The following is a 27,377-nucleotide window of genomic DNA, read 5'->3' on the forward strand; positions in this document are numbered from 1 at the left end:
GCGGGGGGCGCGGCGCTCCCGGCACGGCTCGGCTCGGCCCGGCCCGCTGGGAGATGTAGTTTCGCCGCCGCCCTCGGCCCTGCCCAGTGCTGCCCCGGGACTGCGGCTTGCAGGCGGCCACGCCGCATCCTGGCCCCGGCCGGAGGTAACGCGGGGCGGGCGGGAGGGAAAGGGGTGCAGGAGCTCAGGGGTTGGGGTGATCGCGGGGAGGGAGGGGTCGAATGCTGGGGAAGTGGTGCAGTAGCGGAGCTCTGGGCTCGGGATGTAGGAGGGATGCTCAGGCGAAGCGATGCAGGAGGAGTAGTCGGGGAAAGAGATGCCTGAGGGATGCAGGAGGAACGCTCGGTGTGAGAGCTGCAGGAGGAACGCTCGGGGTGAGGGATGCAGGAGGGATACTCCGGTGAAAGGTATGGGAGGGGTGCTCAGGTCAAGGAGTGCAGAAGGAATAGTGAAAACCAGTCCTGGAGGGATACTCAGGGTGAGTGCAGGAGTGCTCGGGGTGATGACTGCTCGGGGTAAGGGATTGAGGAAGAATACTCAGTGAGAAGCATATAGGAAGGGTGCTCAGGGGAAGAGATGCAGGAAAGGTCGTCGGGAAAGGGATGCTTGGGGGGTTGGGATGCTGGAGGGATGCCTGGAGTCAGGGATGTATGGAATGAGGGATGCTCTGGGTGAGGAATGCAAGTAGAATGCTCAAGGGAAGTGGTGCAGGAAGGGTGCTGGTGGAAAGTGTTGCAGGAGGGATGCTCAAAGGCAAGAATTCTTGGCAGTCAGGATACAGAAGGTTTTTCAGGGGTTGGGATGCAGGAAGGAGCTGGAAGTAAGGAAGCTGAGTTAGGGATAGAGTTGGAGTTCTCAGGATCTGGGATACTCAGGATAAGGGTAGGGGTGCATGGGAGAGATACTCAGAGGGATGCTCTGGGGCTGGAATGTAGCAGAGGGCCTGGAGGGAGGTATGCAGGAGAGATGGTTGGAGTGAGAACTACTCAAAAGGCTGAGATGCAGGAAGGGTGCGCAAACGAGGGATGCTTGTAGGGAGGAGTTTGGGAGAAAGGCCCGGGTTTGGGGATTCTCAGAGGGATGCTCTGTGGTCAGGATGCAGAAGGGAATGGTGGAGGAGAGGAGCTTGAGCATTTGGCTTTTTGGGAATCAGGCTATAGGTGAATGCTTGGAGGGAGAAATACAGGAGCAGCACTGGAAAGTGGGGATGTGCGCATTTCCCCAGTGCCTGCAGGGCTTTGCAAACCTGTTTATAAAGGCAGCATCTTGTTACAGCAAACTGGCCAAGACAGATTCAGGTTTTCTCCAGGGCAGCTGAACTGGGGAGAGACACACCTAGGGATGTTCCCATCCCGTAGGGAGCCAAAGACTCTAAAAGTGATGTTCAAATTCAGATTAGCTGACATCTAATCCAATTTCAGATTAGATCTGCCCTGACTTGGACTTTGCAGGTATTAGTGAACAATAAAAGCAGATGTTGGAATTCTTGGACAGCTATGAGGTTTTCACAGCACTTTGGGAGTTCAACTATGCCCTGCTGCATCTGGTGGCAGGAAAATTTCAACAGCATGCCCTACCTAGACTGAAAGGATGCAACTGAGCTTTCACCTGAGGAGGGGGGGTCTCAAAATACTTCACGCGCCTTTGTGATTAAGTCCATAAGGTTTGCCATGGTCTCACTTTGCATTCCTGCTCTCTGAATTGGCGGATGCAAAGCCATATATCCTGGAGGCTGAAGGGAAACTGAGTCTCAAATGGGCATCATACCCTAATTTTCCTTTCCTGAAGGCACCACCAAAAATTGGGGATCTCTGTCTCCAAACAGTGAAGCAGTGTCTGATGAATCCCAGGCAGCGTTGGCAGGATCCGCCCTCAGTCTGGTATGCTTTCGTGAACAGGACGTGTTTTTTTCTTGGATTATATCCAGGGTTTTAATTTCTATACAGAGACAAAAGAAGACAGAAACCTGAAGAAAGAAGAGTGATTTCAATGCTATAAATACCTTCAGGAAAACAACCAGCTTTCCGGAATAGATGTATTTGCAGTCTCCAGGGATAGTGATAGAAAGGACGTTGGCCTGAAGGTCAGTGCATGATCTGGGCACTCCCAGTATAAAGCCTTATGGAAGCAGGGTGACACAGCCCAGGCTGAGAGTTCTAGCTAAGCAGGAAAGCAGAAGTCTTTTGGGGAAAGAAAAGGAAGATACCTTCAACTGGAGGATGTGAGGAGGAAAATTGGGAAAAACTTATCTATTGCAGGCAGGACAGAGCTTTTGGGCATCTAATACCAAATAAATTCAGAGAAATCAAAAGCAGCTGGGGTGGGTTATTTTTGTCTGGAGTTGGTGCTGGGCTCAGCCACAGAGCCCGTGGTGATCTGGTGGTTATAGCAAGCCTTGCTTCACGTGCCTTTCTCTCCTGCTGGATTTCAAGGGAGAGAGGAACTTAATTCCTTGTGTCTTGCTTTCTGTATCCGTACCAGGATGGTTGATAATATGCTAGTAATAGTTTTGAGATGCTTTATTTGAAAAGGATACCAGTAAGTACTAGAGATGTGTGCATGTGGTTGTTGACTGAAGGGGAGAAATGAAGCTGGGGAGAGGAGTCTGGAGAACGAAAAGATGAAATGCTAGAGCCTTAGGCTTTATTTGGTAGTGCACTGATTGCTTTGACATCCAGCTAAAGCCTTTTTTAAAATTTGATGACTGAGTGCCCAACAGCGAAAAACAGAGCAAGAGAAGAAACTTGGGGACCTGTGTGCACCAAAGGGATCAAAGAAGAAGCACTGGAGAAATAAGACAGCAGGGTAGGATAGGTAATAGAAATAGGTTGAGATAGGACAGCCTGCCCAGCACTGCTGTTACTTGGAGAGGGCTGATGGAATTGTATGATGTGGTCAAACATATTTATGATGTTTTAGAGGAAAAAAGAACAATGAAATACTTGGTACTGCAGAAAAAAGGAAAAGGGTCTGCAGTGGTCTGTGGATCTAAAGTATCAAGAAATTTTAAAGAAAGTAGGGACTACTATATGATAAATTTAGGCTGACTGCTAATATATATCTTCTGGTTGGTTACTTTTTTGAGGCCTTTAAAAGAGTGGCCATAAGAGAGGAACTCATTGTTCCCAAGGTGGGAACAACTCCTGATGTACAGCAAAGCCATGCAAAATGCCAGCAGTCCAGTTGGGTGACAATGCCTTAAATAAACCTTCACTCTGGAGAGTACTGAAAGCTACTGTCCTGCAGAGCATAGGGACAATCTCCTGCTCTGGATCAGCTACTGCCTGTAGTGCAGGGCAATGTCCTGCTCCAAATCTGCTGCCTGTGGTGAAGGACAATCTCCATCAGGGCTGTACTAAGGGGCAGTTCTGATTCTGAGGATAGAAAAGCATGAAGAGCCTTGTCAGCCGAAAGTAATTAACTCTAGTGGGTAGGAGACACACAACACGAGTGCAATCTGCCACTGGAAAACAGTCTGGGACAGGAAGCAAGGAATATATGATCTCCTTGAAAAGAGAAGGTGAATTTAGAAAGATAGATTATAATAATATACAAAAAAATTCAGCCAGGCTTCTGTGCTGGCAATTTTTCCCTGTTATGACTGCAAATGGGTAGTCTCACTTCTCTTTCTAAAGGGCTATTTAATGGGATTTTTCTGCAGTTATTAGCTCTGATTTTCTGCTTAGATCTCATAAAAGTTAACCTGGTGCTCTGCTCTGCCACAGCACTTCATGTCAACTCGGACAGCAGCTGAAAGCGAAGTACAGTGGAGCATTGCCATTAATGTATTTTCAGGTCTGGAGAGGTTTGGCTGCTGGCTTTGTCACCTATTCCATCTCCTTGAGCAAATGCTTTGATCTAGATAGTTTTGAAGATCCCTTCTAACCATTCTATGATTCTGTGGTCTAGATGTGCCTCAGTTTTCATATTGCTACAGCAATATGAGTATCTATTAGATGTGGTAATGCTGTGCAGGCTGTGGTTTCCCCTTCTTAGCTGGGTGAACAGAGATGTACTTTGAACAAAAAAAAATCCTCTTTGCCTATGAATTAATTGGAAATTTGTTCCCTGCAAAAAAAAAAAAAAAAAAAAAGTCATTAGAACACAATCACTTTGATATTTCTGGAAAATAGACCCGAAGAGGTCCTTGTAAGAGTTGTATACCAAGTCATGGCAAATTTTATAGAAATTTTAGAGAACACAGTATTTTATTGTGCTCTAGCAAGGCACTATATGAGCTCCCTTTTATCCTGCAGTAGCTCAGCATGCTGAAGGATTGAGCCCTAATTGCCTGACTGCCTGGAGGATGCAGCAGGAATAGCAGTAATGTCTTGGCTGACATAAAAGAAACCATTTCGGCAGGAGTTAAGGACAACAAACGGTGAGTCTCATTTCTGTACTTCCAGACCTCCAGGGAGTTCAAGGAAGTAGATATTTTTCTTCTTTGTAAGTCAGAAGCAAACCACTTTATGTATCAGTCTACGTTTGGATGATGGGAATTATTTTTTTCCTTTTTTAGTAGTATTTATCAAAATCTCTATGATGCTGTTTTAGGAAATGTGCTGAATTTATTACTAAGATTCCCTAAAGGTAAGGTACATTTGGCATCTATGTTTTCACAGCTTTGTTAAGACCTAGGGTGTGGGAACTGGTACTACATTCTGCAAAAAGTACTAAGGAGGCTTTACTGGAAATCTGCTGCTGTCAGGGATAAAGGAATGAATTGATTTAGAAGTAATTGGATAGATTTCAATTGAAATTAATCCTAATTAAAGAAAAAGAATAGGCAGAAGAGAACTATAAGTACAGCTCAAAACGGTACAGAGTATGAAGACTAGACCCAAGCAAAGCCAAAGGTGATTTTTCATCCTGAGGTTGGATTTTGTTTTTTTTTTTCAGTTTGCTCAGTTTGGAGAGTGATGCTAAGCTGGCAAATGCTGCTATTTACTTAAATGCCTTTTCCCTCTCTGGTTTCTAGAGCATGCTTGGATGTCGGTCCTTGCAGGGACCTATCTTGTTGTCAGCAAGCATCTTTGATGTCAGTAAGGCTTTTGAGATGATGCCCTGCACCATCCTTGTATCAAAGACAAATGTGTGGACTGCTAACTGGGTAGGAAGGAGGCTGGAACTATCCTAGGATCTTTCCTTTTTAGTATTTTTTAATGAATGATGTGGAAGAGGAGGTGAAATTAATTTTATCAAATTTGTGAGTGAGGCCAGAGTTGAAGAATAGTCAATATGCTTGGGAACAGGGCTGCCATACAGGACAGTTAGGACATGCTATGGCTGACATGAATCTCATGGAATTCAACAAGGACAAATGCAAAGTATTTTGGGATGGATTCTTGGAGGAGACTCAAATGGGATGGACTAACCTCTTGAACTGTTGAATGCTGGGGATTGAGTGATAGCAGCTCCCCAGTGCCTACATCAATCCAGGCTTTTTACAGGAGTGCAAGGCAGGTGAATGAGAAAAAGCAGACATAAATTGAAACAAGAGCTTCCAACTGCAAATAGGGAAAACCTTCCCACAATGAGCTAATTAGAAAGGAGCAGGTTGCCCAGGGTTGTTGTATGATTTCCATCTTGGAATATTTTCTAGACCTTAATGGATAAAGCCCTGAGAAGCTGGGGTAGATTTCAGCTGTGGGCAGGGTTTGAGCTAGGGACCTCCCAAGGTTCTTTTTCTCTCATTCTGTGATTTTGCCTGTCATTCACTGGGGTAGCAGAACAGTTTTGCCATTTCATGAGATTTTTTCTTTTCCCCTGCAAAGCTCATATTGTGTACTCTCTGTTTTATGTGAGCTACAAAACAGATGGGAACCTCAGTGTGACTCTTCAGTTTAATAATTAACTCTTTGACCTTCTACTTCATCCTTATGTGCTTCAGGAACTTGATTCTGTTCACAAGCAGGAATGAGCCAATCCTCCCAGCTCTTCAGTGTGTAGTTAATGCTGGAGACGAAGAAGTGCAGAAAGGTTGTTCTACTTCAGGAACACTCATTATAGAAGCCTGCTTGTCTGAATATTTAGTCTCTTTATTTCAGTATTAAACAGAGGAGACCCAGGGACCAGATCTCCAAGGCAGCACTCAGCTGCCTGACATTGAACTGTCCTTCCCTCTCCTGCAGTTCCCTGGGTTATTTATGACACACTTCCAATTTCTACAACAAATGAGACTGTGATCTTACAGACAGCAAATCACTTTACTCCTCTGCTGTAAACCCTGATTGACTTTACAGGGAGCTCTTGGGGGGGAAATATTAATATTAGATGCTTAAACTAATATTGCTCTGAAAGCATCTGGAGCTGTGCTTGTCTTGAATTAGCCATGTTAATTCCTAACCTTTGATATGTGAATAATCTTTTAGTGTAGAATGCTTTTTTAGTGTCGTTTTAAGACTGTAATATTTATTATTGCATATTACAAACCCGCTTAAATGTTGCTTTAATGTAGTTCTAAGATTGTCAGATATGGCCTGGCTAGCATCCTCTGTCCTGGCCTTGTCTGGCCCATACACAGGGAGCAGTTTGGTCTACCCTGACACACAGCAGAACCATGGGCTTGTTCGTCCCCTCTCGCTGGCACCAGGGGAGCTGGAGAGGTGCAGGCGGGGCTGTGTTACCTAAAGCCCAGCCTTGTCCTGTAAAGCCCTTCATTGGTGAGGAGAGCATGGACCCTTCACCACAAAGTCAACTCAGGTGGTTCTCCCTGGGTGCCTTCAAGGTCTTAATGCCCATGTAAGTCATTATGAAGTTTCCTGCTGAGGAAGGTGGTCCTTTGGGAGTTGTTTGCCTATTGACTGTGAAAGGAGTTTGTTTCAGCCCTGTCCTCCTACAGAATGTCAGGTGTGAGCCATTCCACGCCGGGCAGCAGCACTGAGGAACCCCATCCTCCTGTCCCTTTCTGTGATCAGCCTGAGGAAGAAACAAATCCTTTTCAGAGATGCAAGTTTATCTCAAAATTCAGATGAAATTAGACTCTTTGCAGGGAAAATTTGGGTGAAGTTAGGTGATGGTAAAGTAGCTAAAAGCACAAGCATAGTGGGGACAGTGGTGGGCAGCCATCACATCTGAGAGGGACAGTGAGAGCACCCAACACCACGTACACTGGGGGACTATGGGGATTTATGGGGCTGGGTCTAAAACGACTGTAGCCATTGTTTGGCCATCCTGCCTGTGTGGTGTTTCCAAATCACTGTGCCAGGCTCAGCATGGATGGCTCCAGGGAAGTAATAGTGAGACATAACCAATGAGCAGTGTAGATCCTCCTATCTCCTCCTGGCCCCTTATCTATGTGCCAGATGACCAGGGTGTCTGGGCTCTGGCTGGAAACCTGCAGAGAGGAGGTGAAAGGGGTACCAGCCTGACTGCAGGTGTGTGCCAGTTTGTGTGTGGCCAAGGTAACCACTGAGCTACAGCAAGGACAAATGCTTCTGCTGATTTTGGACTGTCTGTAAGCCCCATCCGCTCTCCAGGCTGACTTTTAGCCTTTGCTGACACTGTGGTACTTTCTGTTTGAGAGGAAAAGACGTTATCTGTGGGATTTTGTCTTCTCCTTTTATCTTGTCTTTGTTTGCCACTGGTTTAATGCAGGCTGGTCCCTCAGGAATCCTGCTTATATATTGTATCCTGAGAAAAGAGTGTGATGGAGAGCATTAGCTGTGCCGTAGCTTGTTGCAGGGAAGGCTGCAGTAATGCTTGATGGGGAAAAATAAATCCAGCATGTGACCAGAGGAATGTGTGAGTCAGCAGGCAGGGACCAGAAAGGGCAAGGTGGTTCTTGGAGAGGCAATGTAGCCTGTGATCATCGCTGGATTGGAGGTGGCTGTATATATATGTATATATATTTATCAATAATGGTTTTATTTTTTCATCCTGTGAGATTATGGGGAAGCAGTTGTGGGAAGAGGTGATATTTGGTGAAGTGGGAACACTTCCTAGCCAAGCAGCTGTGAGTCAGAGCTTGATGTTTGTGTCTGGCATGGTTTTACTTCTCCACTCTCAAACAACTGTCTGTTAGGAGAAAAGATACTCTCTGGCTCAGATACAGGCTTACTCCAGGGATGGCATGGTCCTTGGATTGCATCTGCTGAGGTCTCTTCTGGATGTCATCTGTGAAAACCATACTTGGGGTACATGTCATCTGCATTTATATTCTTTGTAACTTGAAAAACTTCAAATGCTTCCCAAGTGCCAATGAAACATCTTTCAACCCCAGTAGGAATTGTTGTGTGTTGTTCTCATTGCACAGATTAGGGATCTGAGGAACAGAAAGGTGGGGATTATTATTCTGGTCAGATACACGACCGTGGCTCATTTTAGGCTATAGGCTGGAAGGGACCTTACTCCAAACGTGTATTTGTGCAGTGCATTGTGCTGGGGGGGACCTGCTGTAGATGAGCCTTTTTAGTCCCTGTAATACATTATAAGAAATCCTGGCTGTCTAATTTTATTACTCTATAATTGTTTGCTTGTCATTGTTTGGTGGGTTTTTTTTGTTTTTGTTTTTTTTTTTTTTTGTGCAGTAGTACATCCAACACCTAGTTATAAATGTTATTCTGAGTTTTTCCTTGGGAATTCCTTGTTTTTTTTTTTAAAAAAAAACTTTTCTCTAATGCTTTATTGCTGGTGAATTCAGGCTGTGACAAATGGGAAACTTTGCCTGACACTGCAGTTTTTCTCCCTGCTCGCTTTGGTCCCGCATACAAATGCGGCAGGTCCCTGGGGAGCAGCCAAGACTGCACCACTCAGATGGAGTGGCTGGCAGCACGGTGTAAATGTTAAACAAACACCCCTGCCGTTGCACAGAGAGGCTGCAATCCCACCTCTCCTTCCCAGGGCTTTTCTCTCCTTCCCTTCCTTTCTCCTTTGTGAAGACGATCCTTGGGACCATCTTTGCCTCTTGAGCACACCTGAGGCAGCGGACACCAGTGTAAGACCTTGGCTCCCTTAATTCCCCACTGGTCCCTTCTGTGGGTCTGTAGTTGGTTGTTTGCAAGACAAAAATGCTCAAATGTGAGATTAATCGGAAGAAGCTCTCTATCTTAGTATTCATTCAGTTTGGAGGCTTTAGTCTCAGTCAAACATCACCAGAGTGGAAACTTTTCTGAGTGCTACATGAAAAGGCCACAAGAATTATCCTCTTCAGAGTGGTTCCAGATACCTCTGCATTTTTGACCTTCCTTTCCCCAACCTGGGCTTGGAAGTTCAGCAGACCCTCCTTGAACTAACCTGCTGCTCTGTCCCTCTCTTTTAGGAGCAGGGAGCAGAGATGGATAAGATACTGGAAGCTGTGGTGATGTCCTCTTACCCCAACAACGTGAAGCAAGGGCTCGTGAGGCGCGTCATCGAGGCAGCCAAGCAGCCCATGGACAGCGAGCAGTGCTGGTCCATGCTGGAGCTGTCCACCAAGCTTTATCTCACCGGGGACACCACGTATAAAAGAGAGATTGGGAAAGAGGTTTTGGAGGTCTATGGCCACTATCACCCAGAGGAATTTGAGGAGTTCTTCAATGTCCGCTTCCTGCTGAGTCTCCTCCAGGAGGGCTATGGACCTCTGGGGAAGAGAAGCCATTATGTACTTGATTATATCCAGTTAGGACTGCAGTTTGTCCTGGAGAGCCCATCAGCAAACAGCATCTTCAGCTTATTGAGAATCGAGGTGCTCCGGAAAGTCTGCGAGAGGCCCAGCCCCAAGCAGTGTGCGAAGATCAGCAAACTCTTAATGCAGCATCCTCAGTGCATTCCCACGGGAAAGCACCAGCTCTTGTTCTGTCAGCAGCTCATCCGGTGCATCGGGCAGTTCCAGTGCGTCTCCGAGGGGGAAGAGGAGATCATGGAGTTTCTGGAGCAGGTGAACAAAGTGAGTGGTCTGCTGCAGAGGATCTGGAGGACTCAGACCTCAGCCATCCTGCCCTCTTTGAAAGAACTGTTCACTATCATTTCTTCAACAGGTAATTAAAAAATAATAATTTCAGAAAGGCTGGGAATGTAAATGTTGGCTCTGATGAAGTCAAACTCAATTAGTTTGACTTCTTGCAGGGTTTTCATCTGCTACAGAAATGCAGTCACAGATGAAATATAATAGACAAGCATCTCTAAAAGTTACCAGGGCTGAGCTGGGTAAACAATATCACCCTGAAACCAGAGAGAGTCTGCAGACAGGAGCTGTTAACAGGATTGAAGCATTTGCAGCAGAAGTTTGTGGTCAGCACTTTCCAGCATCAGCTGGGCTTAAGGGAAAGCATCTCTGCATCTCTTACAGCTTATTAGAGTGGAACTTGAGAGCTTTTAGAAATGCCACTCTCTTATGACTGACTTGGTGGTGCCCCACAACCTGCTCCCTACCAGAGACTAGGGATAAAGCTAAGCAGTTATTTCTCACTGATATAGAGGTATGAAGCCCTACTGACTGTCTGAAGGGTGGTTGCATCTTAAGGTGAGACAGACAATATTTATCCAACTTCTGGGGCCTTTAGGTTATTTCAGAAGGTTTTTGGAGGTACCAGTGCCATGAAAGGCTGGTGAACTCCTGCTTTAGCTATTCCCAAGACTACAGGAGATGGGTTTTTCAGTATGACAGCCTCATCCATTGGAAGGAGGCCCATTTCCAGGCAGGCAAAATTGCAGTTGCATCCTTTTGCAATTATTTGCAGTATTTAGTAAAGAGAGGCCAAGCAGAGGAAATTTAGTACCTTAGTTTGGCCAAACACATGCCTGATCTCTTCCTCCATTGGGGCTACATAAGGATTCAGGGAACAGCCATCTGCTAAGATCCAGCTTCATTATGTGCTGCACTGGGATTTGGAGAATTATCCTCCTGGCACAGCCAACGATGGACTCTACACTGCTTATTGGCACCAGGGCAGTATCTGCTCCATGATGTGTGGATGTGGCACTTGGGGATGTGGTTTAGTGGTGGACTTGGCAGTGCTGGGTTTAGGGTTGGGCTCTATCTTAGAAAGCTTTTCCAACCTAAACAAATCTATGATTCTGTTTTTGTGGGCAGAAATTATTTGTTTTTTAGGACAAGAAATGACCTAGTGTGCCTAGATTTCCTGTCAACTAACATCTTTGTTGCTGGGGCTCATCCCTGTCTTGCAGAGGAACAGGAAGCGCCCTCCAATGCCTTGGCTAGTGTGGTTCAGTTTGTTCCTCTGGAGCTCATGGATGGTGTCATAAGAAACCTCACCAATGATGACAGCATCACTGATGTGCAAATGATGATGGCCATTGGCAGGTAGGAGAGGCTGTGGGAGTGAAAGCTTTAACAACAGTTTGGAGAAATGCTCTGTGTGGTTTTATTCCAAGCAGCTTGTCTAATGCTGCCTAGTGAGGAGTGTGTAGGGAAGAAGAAAATTCTGTATCATTTCTTCTAGCCCTGAGATCCTACAGAAGTAGAATAAAGAGTGGCTGTTGTTACGATTGTGACTATTATTACATTTGTTTGGTTTAATTTAGTTTATTTTCTTAGAAATAAGTTGTATTATAGGATGTCCAATATAGGCTATCTCAAAGAGGTTTGATTTTTTTTTCCCCCTGAAGCTGTTAAGGCCTATTTCTTCCCAAAAATCTCCTTTTCAGGATTACATTATGATCTCTGTCTCCTTTCAGAAGGACATCTTCTTAAGCCACCAGTCACAGGCAAAGACTTATGTGAGGGAGGTATCCCCAGCTGTTTCCCTGTCCCACCTTGGCCTTTGTCAGATGGGTGTGCTGTAGCTGGACAGACAAAGTCAGTCGAGACCTAGCCAAATGTCTGCCATGCCAGACCTGGTCTTTGCAGCACCACTGGCCTCTTTGGCATCACCAGATCTTCTTTGCACCTTTATGTCCAAGTCCTACAGCTCTTCTGTGCTCCAGTGCCTTGCTCTGCACTTACTTAGGTGTATCTTCAATGATCTTAGGGGTATTTTCCAGCCTAAATGATTCCATGATTCTATCTTTAACCTATGCTTTCCTTAGAGGTTTTCACTTAAATAGATGTTATTCACATGCAATAGTGTGCACTTAACACAAGGGAGCTGCTCTGACTTGATCTCACTGGAAGCATCTTTTTTCCTCTCCTTATTATGGGATTTGTGTGTCCCTTCCAATAAGGTTACACGACAGAAACATGTTACTCCTGATGGGAAGTTTATGTATATGCAGAAAGGGGTTACTTCTCTTTGGCTTTCTAGGGAAGGTCATGGTTTTCCCAGAGTCCAGAGTAACCCAAAACAAAAGATTATCAGTTCAATTCCTAACCCATTTCTCCATCTTTTTCTCCTTCTGGATATCTGCTGCTACAGGCTCCAGATGATGAATATTCTAAGACTGCCAGTGTCTAAATACAAAGGGTGCCAAATCAATTGCATCATTCCTTAAAACAATCTTTGTCATGCAGAAGGAGGAGTAAATAATTAGTCAGAGCCTGCAAAATGTAATTAACATTGCTTAGGAAAAATGTTGCAGTTTTGGCACAATGCTTATGGCAGATGGGTGCCTCAAAAACGGCATGACCACAGGCTGTTTGATGTGTGTGCTCCATACCTAGAAAAACTAAGGGAAAATGTACAAACTGAAGATCTTTTAGCTTCATATCCCTGACAAACTGGCTGCATGCAGAAATGTCTTTCCAAAGTTTGGGTTTGGGAGTAGCAGGGGAATAAACTGGACTTATGTGGAGTTTCTGGTCAAGCATATAAAGAACAAGTAGTGGTAAAAAAAGAAAGGCTGTCACCTGCTGGCATAAGTGTACACCACAATCTCTTTTACAGAGTTTGTCTATTTTTAGATAAACTCTGTTATTGTGGATCTGTGATGTCAGAGGTACTCACAGATTTGTTTTGGTTTTTTTTTTCGTGGGGATGTATCTGTTCCAAAGAGCCCAGGTCCAGATGCAGAAGGCATCTGCTGTCACACAGCTGTGTAGGCACCCTCTGCCTCTGGAGATGAGGCATTCAAAAATTTAGCATTCCAAATCAATAAGTCCTTTGTCAAATTACAGTCATCACTACTAAAATATTTGTGGATATGAATTCTTCCTACTGCAGCAACACAGGCAGCACTGTAACTTAGCCACCAGTGCTGGCAAAGTATAGTTTTAAGCACATAGGATTATTTTATGCCTGTTTAAAGAAGATAGGAAGAAAAAGGACTTTTGAATCTCTGGATCCATCTCCCTGCTTTATAGCATTGACATTACAGACCCCTTTCATAAATGTTCAGCTCTGCTCCTCAAAGCAGGACAATGCTCCTGCTGCTATTCTTCCACAGTTCTTCCACCACTGGGTTGCTTTAGTGGCTCAAATCTCTCTTCTAACAGCCAGTCTGTCTGTATTTCTGGCCGTCTTACAGTTCATTTGATCTTATGCCAACAGAAATAGCTGAAATATCTTTTGCTTCCCTGGTGTTTATTCCTTCAATACATGCAGGAAGAGCAGTCCCTTCCCATCTCTGCTTTTTCATGGCTGTGCTAAACAATCCAGATTATTTTAAGCTTTTCTTGCAGGAAGTGCTCTTCATTTCCCCTACCACCTGAACCGCCTTCTTCAACAGAGTTCACTGGTCTTGGGCACAGATGGTTTTGTTTGTGCACCATGTTCACCATGGCCTGAGGTGTCATTGTTTTGCTATACAGAACACCTTTCCTTCTGCACCACAGATGTGCTGGTCTTTTCCATGGCTACTGTTACACTGGGAGCTTGTAGCCACCTGGTATCTGCCTGGTTGTCTTCAAGCAGATGAGTTATGGTAGCCTCCATTTCTAATGCCTTGCATGCCTTTTGAATCAATACATTTCCTTCCAGTTCTACATTTCCAGTCCTCAGAGTCTTCCTTGTGACTCCTTGATCTTCCTCTTGTTGATGATGCCTGGCAGCTGTGCATCTTCACCTACAGTGGTTGCACAGCTTTCCTTGTTCTCCTCTGGTGCAAATGTCTGTGCAAGCTTCTCTGGCATTTGCTTTATTATCCAACTAAGCTTGATTTTTATTATTTTTCAGCATCCCAACTATTCTGCTTTTCAAGGTTTTTTTTACTGACGAGACTTTTAATTTTTTCAGTTCCTTGTAAACTTCACTAATTCCTGCTCTTTGCCTTGTACTTGTTAGTTATCTATCTTCCCTTCTTTTATTTTGCATGAGATACAGATTGATGAGCAAAAGGAACTGTCTGGGTAAGGTAGCTGGACTGAGGTGTAGCCTGGAGGTCTGGGGTATCTTCAAATCAAAGGTACTGAAATGGTTATCAAAGTTTGATACTTGGAGATTCCAAGTTGTTTTGGAGATTCCCAGTTGTTTAACATTAAATTTAAACAGAAACACTGTGTCATCACTTAGTCTTAGGTTATTGTTTTATGAGAAACTTCTGTAAAGCACTTATTTCTTGCAGAAACTTGACAAAATGATGATTGAGTGGCTAGAAATGAAAATTTTTTACCTGTGACATTCAGGAATAATTGGCTTGTATTAGTGTTTCCAGGTGGAATTTTTTTAATATGTTTCTGGAAATCAGTGTTTCCCACACAGAGAACTAAAATATATGAATCTGAGTGTTTTTTCCTTACCAGTAACAATGCAGAGATCAAACCAGTATAATTTGTTTTCTAATGGTGACAATGCAGAGACCTCAATCAAGCCCTCACATCAGTAGTATAGAGAGCACTGCACCAGTTTTAAAAATTTGAACTTGACTAGACTGAAGTTTATGGAAAAAAAATCCCCGCTTTACTCGATGGACTTGGGCCTGATACTCTGATGAACCACAGCGTGGTGGTGACTCTGGGGTATTTCTACTTCAGGCTCTGTTGTGCTTTGAGTAACATATGAAATGCCTTGTGAAAAGCCTGTCTCATCCCAGTGACTGGATCAGTTTGGAGGAGGTTTGACCCAGAGTGGAGTTTGACTTTTTATAATATGTGCATTACATTTATTTTAGATTTTGGTTTCATTTCAGGATGATTGACTGGGTGTCCTGGCCCCTGGGAAAGAACATAGACAAGTGGATCATTGCTCTGCTGAAGGGTTTGGCTGCAGTGAAAAAGTTCAGCATCTTGATTGAAGTCACTCTTTCGAAAATAGAAAAGGTCAGTTGGCTCTTTTAAATGTGAAAGCGAACCACAGAAATACCATCTTGCACCTGAAATATCACCTTGCTTTTCAAATGACAAGATGAGATGTATAGAGAAAAAAAGAATTTGCTGTCCCAAGGGATACTGATTTTGCAGCTAGGAATGAAGTTCTCCAGAACAACCTGAGACTCTGCAGGTTGTGGTCTGCAGAAGTGCTGATATCTTAAAGGTTATGAAATAAAGTAGCCAAGGATTTTCAAACCAGTCGAACACTCTCCTTCCCAAACTATGAAGCTCTTGTAAAACTTGCTTTTGGGAATGTGACACGCTCTCCTTTGACTGTGACTGGGTCATTGCTGGCTGGCACAGGCAAATTATATATCAGTGAGCGTATTAACAGTCTACACAGGCACAGGTCAGTTCTAAAGCCTGTGCCCTGGCTTAGTTCTTTTATTAGTGTAGATAAAGCCCCTGCTGCCATCACCTGTTTGAGCGGTATTTGCTCTCTCTGAAAACTGTGATCAAGCACTGAAACTGGTCACTATTTCAGAGCTTTTTCCATGCTGTGGTCCTACTATTCCCTCCTTTGAATAATGGGGACAACACCTGGCTGACCTGCTAGAAGAAGTCACCATAGAAGCTAAGACTATGTTCTTAGGGACGTGGTTTAATGGTGGGCTTGGCAGTGCTGGGTTAACAGTTCAATGACTTTAGATAGAGGCATTTTCTCACCTAAATTATACTGTTTTTCTATAGTTATCAGTACTGGAACATTATCAATAACTGCATTTGTCATTGTGATCCCTCAAGTGCATTGAGCAGTGGGACAATAGCCAAGCATCTCTGCTTTTCTTTCTTTCCTTTCATTGTTAATACATAGGAAAGAGACACAGCCCATAAAATAACATGATTTTTGGAAACCCTCCAAAGTATGATCTGAGAGCAATAAAGGATACACAGGTATTTTTTGTAAAGTAGAATAAATATCATTATGTAGCCTTTGAAAAAGATACTTGCTTTTTGTCTCTTTGTCTGAAAGGTTAGTGATAGAGTTCCAAATATCTAAATAAATTAGGAGGCACATTCTAGAAACCCTGGTATTCTGCTGCGCTTGTGTGGCTTTTTCATGAGGAGATACGGGGATGCAGCACTGTCACAGAGGCATTACACAAGCCTGGAAGGGTGAGGATAACCCACACAGTATTTTTAAGAGCACCCTGAGCCAATACTCTGGATAGGAGATGACTTTGGAGACCTAGTTACAGGCTGCTTCCTTCAACATCCAGCATGGAGTAGGAAGAGACCAGCAGCCATGTTAGATGCCCAGTGCCTCTGTTTCCTGCTGTTCCCTTCTCCTGCTGGCTTTTGCCTTCTCATTTGATTTTTTTTTCTCCTTCAGGTCTTCTCCAAGCTGCTGTACCCCATCGTGAGGGAGGGGGCATTGTCTGTCCTGCAGTACATGCTGCTGAGCTTCCAGCATTCCCACGAGGCATTTCACTTGGTAAGGCTGTGTCGGACACTTGGATGAGGGCATTGTCCCCTTAGAGGGGACCTGAGGTGTGGCAGATGTTGCCACTCTGGCTTTGGAGTGCATTTGGTGGAGCCTTTGCATTGAGAACATCTTGGAGGGCTCTCATTGTGGAGGGCAGGGAATACATTATTAAACAGCCCTGGCTTTCCTAAGCAGTGCCTCGCTGTCTGTTGGACTCGTGGGCCACATCCCACATGTGACTTTAAATTGTCACCAACATGTAGCATCCATTTCCTTACGTGGTGGATCATCTTTAAGAGGTTTGTACAGCTTCAGTGCAGCAAGATCAGAACATTGAATTACACAAATTCTCTGTTGAGAGCAAAAACAACTTTTGAATTTCCACAGTGATATTTTATAGTTTCTTTTGCTGTTGGCACTAAGGCATGGCTCTGCTTCCTGCTGGTGTTGCCTCTGGAATGCTGAATTTAAAAAACGAGGCTGAAGGCAAAAGCATGCTTGTAGTGATTGAACTGATAAAAGCAGTGATGAAAAATTACTCCTATTAATGTTTGATTTTTGTACTTTCTCATTAAAGCCCTTATATTTGGCTTTTCACCTAAAGATCACAGAATAAACAGATAGAAAAAAGCAAAGCTAGCCAACATTTTAAACTGATACTTTTTCATTCCTCAGCTGGAGATACTTTGAAGGAATCTGAATTTCCTAAGAAACTATTTGTTTCTAAAAATAGAGTCATTTCAATGTGTTGTCTTCAGTTGGGTATCAAATTTTGAAATGCTCCAAAAGCTGTGCTTGAAGTTTCCATCTGTAGTCCATAAGCATAAGTTTCCTCCTTTATTAAAAAAGCCCAAAACTCAACACAGCCAAACCATGTCTTTTTGCGTTTGCTTTGGCACTTTGGAAGGATTTTGAGAATTGTTCCCATCACAGCTTGGCAAAATTCTGATGTATACAAAGGTGCTGCAATTGATTTGCTTCCTTAACAACCTTTCATGTTGGAAGGGAAACAGTTAAAATCTCAACATTTTGAAGGGAAAGAAAAAGAGGAGAGGACCAGGAAATGGCTGGACTCCTGATACTTTATTCCAGGATTACACCGGGCTAAAAATAACTTAAAATATAAATATTGAAAAGGTTGTGTAAGTGCCTGGGTCACTCTAGCACATCTGTGAGGTTGGAAATAGGTTACTAATTCTGTGTGCAGCTGCAGGGTCAGCAGAGGGTGCCCTTGAGCAATGGATCGTTTGCATTTGTAGCTGCTTGTGCATTTTCACATTTTGGAGATGAAAGCAAAATAAAGATGTGCTGTTTATATGCCTGGCCACCCATCCAACCATACCAATTCCAGCTCAGTGTATTCAGTATAAAATAACATAGGGCACAGCAGACAACATTTCTTTTAGGTTAATCCCATCTGCCTTGCAGGTTTGAATCCCTGCACTTGGCAGTCAGCATATCCTTTCCACTGCAGGTGTGGGATTTAGGGGAGACTAAAGAGTAGCAACTGCAGCTCAGCAAAGCAGCAGCCTACAGGTGTCATGCAACACAAAACACTCTAAGGTTGCCAAAATCAACAAGAGAGTTGCTGTTGAGTTCAAAGGGTGAAGGATGAAGTCTAGAATGGCACTGAAGTCAGCTCCTGTTCACTGTGTTTTCTGCCTGCAGGTGAATTTCATTCCCCTAAATGTATTAAAATTCTGAGAATAATGTGGAATAATTTTTGTAGTGAATTTTTCTTTTCCAGCTACTCCCTCACATCCCCAGGCTGGTGGCCTCTTTGAAGAAGGAGGACTCCAATTCTGCAACCAGCTCCCTGGAGCAGCTGGCTGAGCTCATCCACTGCATGTTTTTCCGCTTCTCAGGATTCCCAGACCTCTATGAACCAGTCCTAGAAGCCGTTAAAGTAAGTCATGCCCTTCTCAGTCATTTTACTGCTTTCCATATGGAAATGGCATCCTTGTTGGTAGCCTGGAATAGAGGGAATGTCCTGCTGGTAGGGATGTCCTGACCTCAACACCTCTGATGGTGATAGAAGAAAGGGGATTAGAAATCTGAGTCTGAGCCCTGTGTAGGCAGGTTGAAGGAAGTTACTTCTATAATGGTGGCCTGCAGAAGTCCTGATGGTGCCTGATGGTTTTAGGTGTAACTTATTCTCAAATGCCTCTAAAGGACAAATACAAACAGGTAAGCTCTTCCATGCATGGAGGCAGATCATGTGAAGAGCAGGCAAAATGAGTTGTGTGAACACCTCTAGCAGAGGAGTTTTGCAGTTCCCATTACTAATTTTTCATGGGAAAAGATCAGGCATAGGAATACCACAGAATACCCTGTGTTGGAAGGATCATTGAGTTCAACTCCTGACCCTGCACAGGACAACCCCAGGAATCACACCATGTGCCTGAAAGCATTGTCCAAATGCTTCTTGGCTTGGTGCCATGACAACTTCCCTGCAAAACCTGTTCCAGTGTCCAGCCACCCTGTGCTGGACACTTTTCCTAATATCCATCCTAACCCTCCCCTGACACAGCTTCATGCTGTTTCTTGTACTCTGTCACTGATCACTAGAGAGAAGAGGTCGGTGCCTGCCCTTCAGCTTCCCCTCATGAGGACAGGTAATGATTTGTAACACAGTTCTCTCTTTCCAAGGCTCTCCCCATTCCAAATGAAGACCGGATTAAACACCTCTTGGGACAAAATGCTTGGACCTCCCAGAAGAACGAGCTGGCGTGCTTCTACCCACGCCTGGCATCTAAATCAGAGACGGGAAAGATTGGGTTAATTAACTTGGGAAACACCTGCTACATGAACAGCATCATACAGTCTCTTTTCATGGCTTCAGAGTGAGTTTTTCCTCCCTTGCTCCCGTTCTGTACTGCTCCAGGGATTGCTTGACACTCCAGCCTTTCGTGTCCCACGCTGATTTTCCATCTCACAGATTGCATCTCTGCTTTTCTTTCACAGCTTTCGGCATTCAGTGTTGAATTTAACTGAGGGCAACTCCCAGCCCCTGATGACAAAGCTGCAGTGGCTCTTTGCATTTTTGGAGCACAGTCAGGTAATTATTTCATGTCCTAGTTATTTGTTTGGACTGTCGGCTGCGGAAAGGCTCGTCTCCAAGTTGCTTCCTGCCGGCTCTAACGGGCTGATAAGGAGATGTGGATCTTGGTGGGTTTTTGTTATGGGACAAATTTTGTTTATATGAAGGAGGCTAATTTTGGGAGAGGTGGAGGGGAACTCCTATCACCCATGAAAGTGAGCTATGTTCACACCAGTCTGCCTGTCTTTAACTTGTGGTCTTCTTAGGCTGGGCTGATGTAATAGCTAATGGTTTTAACAATGAAATCCATTAGGTAATAGTTTATATCTGTGGTCAGCTGAGAAGCCTGTTGGTGTGAAGCAGAGGTTTTCTTTCTTGCTGTGCAGCAAGGAAGAAGACTGGAGCAGCTTGCTCGTCCCACTGCTGCTCAGCAAAGCAGTAGCAATTGGTGAAAATTGCTTTAAAAGTGCTTCTGTTAAAAGGATAATTATAAAAAAACCCTTAGATTCCAGATCTTTGAATCCTCTGTATGTGAGAGAAAATAATATAAAAATAACACCCTTAAACTAATTGTAAATACTTGCATGACAAATGTGAAATTTAATGGATTGACTCCTGGAGATACAGCTAAGGCGTATCTAATTCGTCTCTTGAAAATATGTATCTTTCTGTCCCTAGAAGGACAAGATTTTGGAAAGACAGTGAATTTTGCCTTGCTGGGTAGCAAGTCATCCAGGCTTTTCCATTTCCCAAACATGGACTGGCAGAGCTGGCTGGTAGCATTGTGGTATTATGCCACTACAGATGACCTGGGGGGGAAATATAGACATCCTGTTAAATTTAATATTTGGTCACAGAAAAGTCTAGGTTTTGATGGCAGGTTAGGGTGTCTGTGTTCTGTGATGAGCAAGTACAGAAGCATATTTGCATGTTGTGTAGCCGATTGTTAATAGTTTCCTGTTAATTTCCTTTTGGTTATTTTTTCTTCTTTGGATTGTTCTTGAAGTTACTTTTTTGCTAAAGATGGGTCTTTTCCCATGTTAATTAGACATCTGCTTCCTAATGAAAGCAATTATATTATCTGGCAACACAGATTACCTGCTGCAGTGATCAGAATGTTGGGTGGAAGTTTAGTGGATTTTTTTGCTTTTTTTTTTTTATGAAAGGATTTGGTGAGAGAGATCCTGATCAAATTAAATGGACCAGCAAATTAAATTCAGGCTGAATTAAGCAGAATTATCTGGATCAGGCCAATAAACCATTTTAAAATTGAATGATAAACACATGGATAATTTATAGAAGTATATGCAAAATGATTTCTGAGATTCATCCTTACCATCCTGGCTTGCAGCAAACCGAGAAGGTCTTCCTGTGTACTGGGATTACCCTTTGTAGGGGGAAAAAAGGGACCTTATCAAGCACAAAACACTGTGAGCCAGCACAGTGTTTTCACTGTATTCCCAGTGAACCAGCCAAAAACCACTCCTCTCCCCTCTCCATCCCCCTGTTTGCATTGAGGAAAAATCACTAGGATTAAATGCATTTCTTTTGTGTTGCTGCCAGCGACCTGCCATCTCCCCTGAGAGCTTCCTCTCTGCCTCCTGGCCACCCTGGTTCACCCCTGGAGCTCAGCAGGACTGCTCAGAGTACCTCAAGTATTTGCTGGACCGGTACGTGACAGGTGCCGTGATCTTGGAGCCTGGTGACAACAGCATCCCCAAACCCCAGTGTAATGTTCAGTGCTGACCCACAGGCCAGCAGGACCATGTGGCTGAGACCCAGAGGAGTTGGGAGAGTGGAGGGTTGGGATAGTGGGACTGGTCTGAGGCTCCTTATTAAAACACTGTTTGGACAACTTTAGGGATAAGGTCAGAACTTAGTTCAACTTGAATATTTCTGCCTTTGCTCTGAGGACACAAGGAATTCACAGAATTAGAGTAATTAAGGTTGGAAAAGACCCCCATGATCATTAAGTCCAACCATTAACCCAGCACTACCAAGTCCACCACTAAATCATATCCCTAAATGCCACAATCGACACATTTTTTAATGCTTTTAGGAACAGTGATTTCACTACTTCCTTGATCAGTCTGTTTCAACGCCTGACCACCCTTCACCCTTTCAGTGAAGAGATTTTTCCTGATATCTAATCTAAAATTGTACCAACCTTAGAGATTCACCTGACAAGCCACTCAGCCTCCTCTGTAAAATGTTGATTTTTGCCTTTTACCTAGAAATGTCAAATCTCTGGTGTCCCAATGATCCCTCTCGAAGTGTGGGGTCAGTGGCACATGAAGTCTTCAGGTTCCCAGATCCTGTCTGACTCCTTCCCACCTTTCTCCCACAGCATCAAACCTCTGGGTACAGGCAGGTTAACTGGGATTAACCACTTGTGGTGAAGAACAGGAGCCCTACTTTAGAAACTACCTCTTGGTGTTGTATTGATGCATAACAGCCTTTTTCTCCTCTGCCAAAGATTGCATGAAGAAGAAAAAACTGGAAAAAGGATCTACCAGAAACTCAAGGAATCCAGCTTGATGTCTCAGGCGGTAGAGCATCATTACTTAAACAAGACATTGATTGAGAAGATGTTTGGGGGTAAAATGATGACAAAGATCCGCTGCTTGAAGTGCCTGAATGTTTCCTCCCGAGAAGAAGCCTTCACAGACCTGTCTCTGGCTTTTCCTCCATCGGACAGGAACGTGCATGGGAGCACATCTATTCAACCAGTGGAAGAAATTGGCCCACAGTTCATTGAGCCTCCAGAAAATGCAGGCCAGCTTACGGGTTCTCCCTGGATCCAGAGGAAGGCCCCCATGGCCAGTGACCATGCAGCCCCATCAGTGTTGGTGGAAACATTAGGTTTCCAGGAACCAGGAGAAGCAGCAAATCCCATACGTGGCAATGATGTTGGGGTGGATGCAGCCAAAGACCCTCTCTCGACTTTCAGGGAGCAGGAATGTGCTCCCAAGGACTCCAGATCTGTCCCAGATTTAATCAACTATTTTCTATCCCCAGAGAGACTGACAGCAGAGAATAAATACCACTGTGAGAAATGTGCATCCTTGCAGGATGCTGAGAAGGTGGCAGAGCTGACAGAGGGTCCACACTACCTCATCCTCACACTGCTGCGTTTTTCCTTCGACCCACGGACTATGAAGAGGAAGAAGATCTTGGACAATGTCTCCATCCCTGTAGTGCTCAAGCTACCCATCCTTGTTGCTCCAGAGGAGACTGAGGAGGTTTGCCAGCCTGGGAAGGATGGTGCTGTCCCAGGGAGTGGCTTCATGACCGTAGTGTATGACCTCTGCAGCGTGGTGGTGCATTCAGGCATCTCCTCCGAGAGTGGCCACTACTACTGCTACTCCAGGGAGTGCACTGACACCATCCCCCACGGGAAGCCCCAGGATGGTGTGCCAAAACCAGCCTCTGACAAACAGCTGGACTTGGAAATCCAGTGGTACCTCTTCAATGACACCAGAGTTTCCTTCTCCTCCTTCGAGTCGGTCAGCAACGTCACCTCGTTTTTCCCCAAGGACACTGCCTATGTCCTCTTCTACCGGCAGCGGCCGGGCCGGCAGAGCTGCCTGCTGCACGACGCTCTGGCTGAGGCTGGCCGCCTGCATGGTGAACCCTCCCTCCACAAGGACTTGATGGAAGCCATTTCCAAAGATAACATCCTCTTCTTGCAGGTAACTCCTGCTGCTGTGCACAGCAGGGTGCGGTCCTACGGCTGTCTGGCTCATGGGACACGTTCCCACCCCCCAGGCAGCAGTGGGATCCTGTCCTGTGGTTAAAATCCTGCAGATACCCAGCCTGTCCCTTAAGCCAAATCCCTTTTTGTTTTTAGGACCCAGATATAAACAGGTTATAGTTTCCTGATGAAACTGGGCGCTGAGCTTGGGGTTGACTTGCTGTTGTCTGTTCCTGGAAGCACAGCCTGAAATTTTCTTTGACATGCCTGGGAAAGATAGGATTGTGGAATAGTTTGGATTGGAAGGGACCTTTAAAAGCTATCTAGTCCACCTCCCCTGCAGGATGAGCAGGGACATCTTCAACTCAGATGCTCAGAGCCCCATCTGGCCTGACCTTGAATGTTCCCAGGGATGGAGCCAGTGCATGCCATCTTAATTGTAAAATACTTGTTCCTTACATTCTACCTGTTCCTCTCCTTCCCACCTTCCCTTACTGGTAACTAGCTATTCCTGCCCACCACCTCTAATGCTGAATGATGAACCATTTCAACAAAGTCTTTTTCCCCCTTTATTTATCATAGAGTCATAGAATGGTTTGGGTTGGAAAGGACTTACTGACCATCCAGTTCAAACCTCTCTGCCATGGGCAAAGACCCTTTCAGCTACACCAGGTTGCTCAAAGCCCCATCCAACCTGGCCTTGAGCACTTCCAGGGATGAGGCATCCACAGCTTCCCTAGGCAGATGAGTGAGCTAGGAATACAAACTAGAACAGACTTCATTCAGCCAATGGAGTTTCAATGCTTTCCAAACAACAGTGTCTCATATGACACGACCTGCATGTGGGGTGATTTGAGGGGTCCCTCCCATAGGTGACAAGGTTGGGCTGGGTTTGATCGCTGAAGAGCTGCAGTGTTCTGCTGCTTCCCTCCTGCTGAGCTCTAGAACACATGGCCTTTACACCCCAGTTTAATTTGAAGGAAGCTCCTAAGGGGAACCTTACGGGCTCTTGGCTCCTCAGGGATGATGGGAGCATCCCCCCACCTGGATCTTCTATCTGCTGATATCCTTGTGCTATTTTTCCCCCTTCCTTCTCCCAGGAGCAGGAAAAAGAAGCGAGGAACAGAGCGGCCTATATTTCTGCCTTGCCGAAATCCCCGCTGTGGTGGAGAGACTTGGACAGGGACAAGGATGATGACAGCTCGTCTGGGGGCTGCAGCCCAGCAGCGGGCGGGGGTGGATCCGGCTCCTTCCATGGACTCGTCTTTTAGCCAACAGCTTAAACCAGATGGGCAGTGTCCTTGGGGCCAAGCCGAAGCCAGGAGCTCCTCTTCCTCACCCCGATGACAGTGAGCATCTTGGAGGAGGATTTGAGAAACATTTAAATGGAAAAGGTCTCAGGGGCTGATTTGGAGGCACCTGGAGGTCTCGCTGCTTCCTATGCACTTGGTCTTCATGCCTTAACGCACCTAAGCTAATGCAGAGATGAGCAGCTGCTGACAGCTCCGAGAAGTGCCCTTTTGCTTCAGCATAGCCATGTCTTGCCTGCTGTGAGCCATGCCACCAGCCTGGGGAGGTGACGGGCATGGGGACAGGCGTGGGGATGAAGATGAACTCAGCAATGCCCCAGGGATGGAGATGTCCCATGCACATCCTGTCTGCAGCCTGTGCTGGGGCGGCCTCTGCTCAGTTGTTATATTTCTTTTTAATGTGGTTTGGGAACCCAACATGACAAACTCTGAAGGTAGAAAAAAGTCTGAAAAATGCCAAAAATGTAGCAGTGGTGGTCTGTGACGTAGTGAGCTTGTAGGACAAGCAGTGGCAGGTCAACCAGAGAGGGTTTGTGCTGCTTTGCAAGACACCCAACAGAGACTGAGGGGCACAAACCCCTCCATCCAAGAGAGACTGACCAGATCCATTCAGAGTTTCTGGGCTCCAGTGAAGACCCATTGTGTTACTGATGACCTCTGGATGCTGTTAGTGTGCATGGCAGGCCAAGACACACAGCTGTTTTTCCAGATGTGTCTTTAGGACTCGATTTGTCTCTTTCTGCTGCTGTCATTTGATGGCTTTCTGGGCTGGATCTGCCCTTTAAAATTTTGGTTTTCCCTTGGGATACCCTGAACTGAGTGGATGACAGAGCCCCCCTTAACTCATGATCTGTTTTTTTTTTTTTTTTAATGATTTGCAAGATGAGTAGCCCAACTAGATATATTATATCAATCCAATATCAATATATACTATGTAAACCAATGTATTATATAAATTGATAATGGGACAGGGGCTGATTTTGATGGCAGATGGCTAACTCAAGCCCCAAGCAGCACATCTACAGGACCACAGCTTCTCTCCCATGTCCCTCACCAGCTGTTTTCCCCTGTCTGCTCCTCCCTCACACCTGTAGTAGAGATTTCTCTGGCTCAAGTGGCAGAGATTCGTGCCTTAGGTCCTAAGTGCAGGACCTAATCCTGACCATAGGGTATTGCGGTAGGAGTATTGTGTTTTTGTGGAGGAAAAGGCAAAGCACAGACACTGCTATAGATAATGTGAGCAGAAGGTCTGCTAGAGAGGACACTTGGGGTCAAGTATCTGGTGTATACTATCATATTCTTTTATTGCCTTTCCTATATATAAATAAAGGAAATTAATTCAACATACGGACTCAGTGTCTTGTTGCAGTATTCATAGATATTGAGCTGATGGGTCAAAAAGGAGATGGGGAAACTGAGGCATCCCTCCTCAAGGACATGGGACAGTCCTGCAGAGTGGCTTGGAAGAGGGGATCATGCAGAAGTGGAATGGGAACCTCAGTGCAGAGCTGTGTGCCCTCCAGAAGGCCACAATACTAACAGTGGAGCCTTGCTGATGAGCAGTGTTTGTTGTTTTTAAAGTCAGGTGCTGAGAGGAAATAAATGAAGACCCAAAGCTGAAGTGTCACAGAAAATACAGCGTTCCCTGGTTTTATTAACAGACTTCTATTTATTTCCGGTTCAAAGAAGTTGCCAAAAGTTTTCCTGTTGCTGTCATGCTACCTCCTTTTCTTATACTGGAGTATAAATGAAGGCATTTTCTGTGCTGTTTGCTGGAAGGTGCTTTTGTAGGAGACTGTCTTTAACTTCATGAGATCATAATCTAAGTAATGAAGGCAGATAGTCAAAACAACATGGAAAATGAAGAGGCTGTATCACAGCGAAGCTCTTTCCTGAATATGTCTTGTTTTTTTCATCAAGATTTTCTGAGATGAGCAGAGGCAATGCAGTTCTCAGCACGGATGGCAGCCTGGAGAGCATCAGTAGTGTAATGAGGTTGACCGGTTTAGTCCCTCTTAATTTCCTCTGATTATTAGCATTGGACTTCCCTTTTAGACTCAGCCAGTCCTACTCTGTCTTTGACAAAGATATTAAATAGTATTGGCCCTAGTGCAGATCTTGGAGGTACACTACTCATTGCTTGTTTGGACACTGAGCCATTGACTGTAGCTTTTCCAATGTGGCCACCCAGCCAATTCCTTATTCATCTAATAAGGTGGTCCATCCATCCATCAAACTCTTCAATTATGAGATAAGAATGTTATAAACGACCATATTAAAGGCCTTACAGAGGTCTAGTATAGTATGAGTATGGTGTATTGCTATCTATGCTGCTCCAATTACAGTACATACTATATTGATACTAGTGTTAGTAATGCCAGTCATTTTTGCCTATGGCATATTGATAGAGCATATGCTATGGTATATGTGATAGTATGGCTCATTTCGTCTGTCACACGTGCCTCTGGTCAAGGAGAGCCCATAGGGGAGTCTCGGCTCTAGGTTTGGGATTCAATGTGTGCTGCAGATGTGAGATGATGCTACTCTTGTCTAAAAGAGGTGTTACAGGAGCTGTAACCTTAGAAGACATCTTAGGGAGGTGTCTTCTCCCAGTTGTCTTTTTTAAAATTTTAAATAGGAAATCTTAAAGGGAGGGCTGAAGTTCTAACTCTGGAGAAAAAGATTTGTCCTTGTGCTGAGGTTCTCTGGGTGATTTGGCGTCCTGAGTTGAGGCTCACAGGTGCTGAGCTGAGCTGCTGGTGGGTGAGGAAGGCGGCATTTGTCCT

The 27,377-nt window shown here is 44.8% G+C and overlaps 1 protein-coding gene across 7 annotated transcripts; it reads left to right on the plus strand.

The window, feature by feature from the left end:
- The first annotated feature begins 57 nt into the window (after window positions 1-57).
- On the plus strand, window positions 58-25,934 carry USP35 (ubiquitin specific peptidase 35). Of its 7 annotated transcripts, none has more exons than XM_088159240.1 (12): window positions 58-145; window positions 4,257-4,381; window positions 9,260-9,956; window positions 11,107-11,242; window positions 14,941-15,070; window positions 16,455-16,556; window positions 18,295-18,453; window positions 19,197-19,390; window positions 19,512-19,605; window positions 21,151-21,257; window positions 22,064-23,279; window positions 24,382-25,934. In XM_088159240.1, the coding sequence occupies exons 3-12, from the start codon at window positions 9,275-9,277 to the stop codon at window positions 24,550-24,552; spliced, it is 2,991 nt and encodes a 996-aa protein (XP_088015366.1). In that variant the 5' UTR covers window positions 58-145; window positions 4,257-4,381; window positions 9,260-9,274; the 3' UTR covers window positions 24,553-25,934. The 7 variants fall into 7 exon arrangements, with proteins under 7 accessions (XP_088015366.1, XP_014731212.1, XP_088015369.1 ...); XM_088159241.1 differs by lacking the exon at window positions 58-145 and adding an exon at window positions 273-374; XM_088159242.1 differs by lacking the exon at window positions 58-145 and adding an exon at window positions 284-374 and having other exon boundaries at window positions 4,260-4,381.
- The last annotated feature ends 1,443 nt before the right edge of the window (window positions 25,935-27,377 follow it).

This window comes from Sturnus vulgaris, chromosome 2 (assembly GCF_052056855.1).
Source record: "Sturnus vulgaris isolate bStuVul1 chromosome 2, bStuVul1.hap1, whole genome shotgun sequence".
In the NCBI taxonomy this organism is placed as follows: Eukaryota; Metazoa; Chordata; class Aves; order Passeriformes; family Sturnidae; genus Sturnus; species Sturnus vulgaris.

Excerpts from the sequence above, each read along its gene's own strand:
- USP35 (XM_088159240.1), top strand. The coding sequence starts at position 9,275 with ATGGATAAGATACTGGAAGCTGTGGTGATGTCCTCTTACCCCAACAAC. Across the intron at positions 16,557-18,294 it reads CCCACGAGGCATTTCACTTG|CTACTCCCTCACATCCCCAG; the intron begins GTAAGGCTGTGT and ends TTTCTTTTCCAG. Across the intron at positions 19,606-21,150 it reads CATTTTTGGAGCACAGTCAG|CGACCTGCCATCTCCCCTGA; the intron begins GTAATTATTTCA and ends TGTTGCTGCCAG.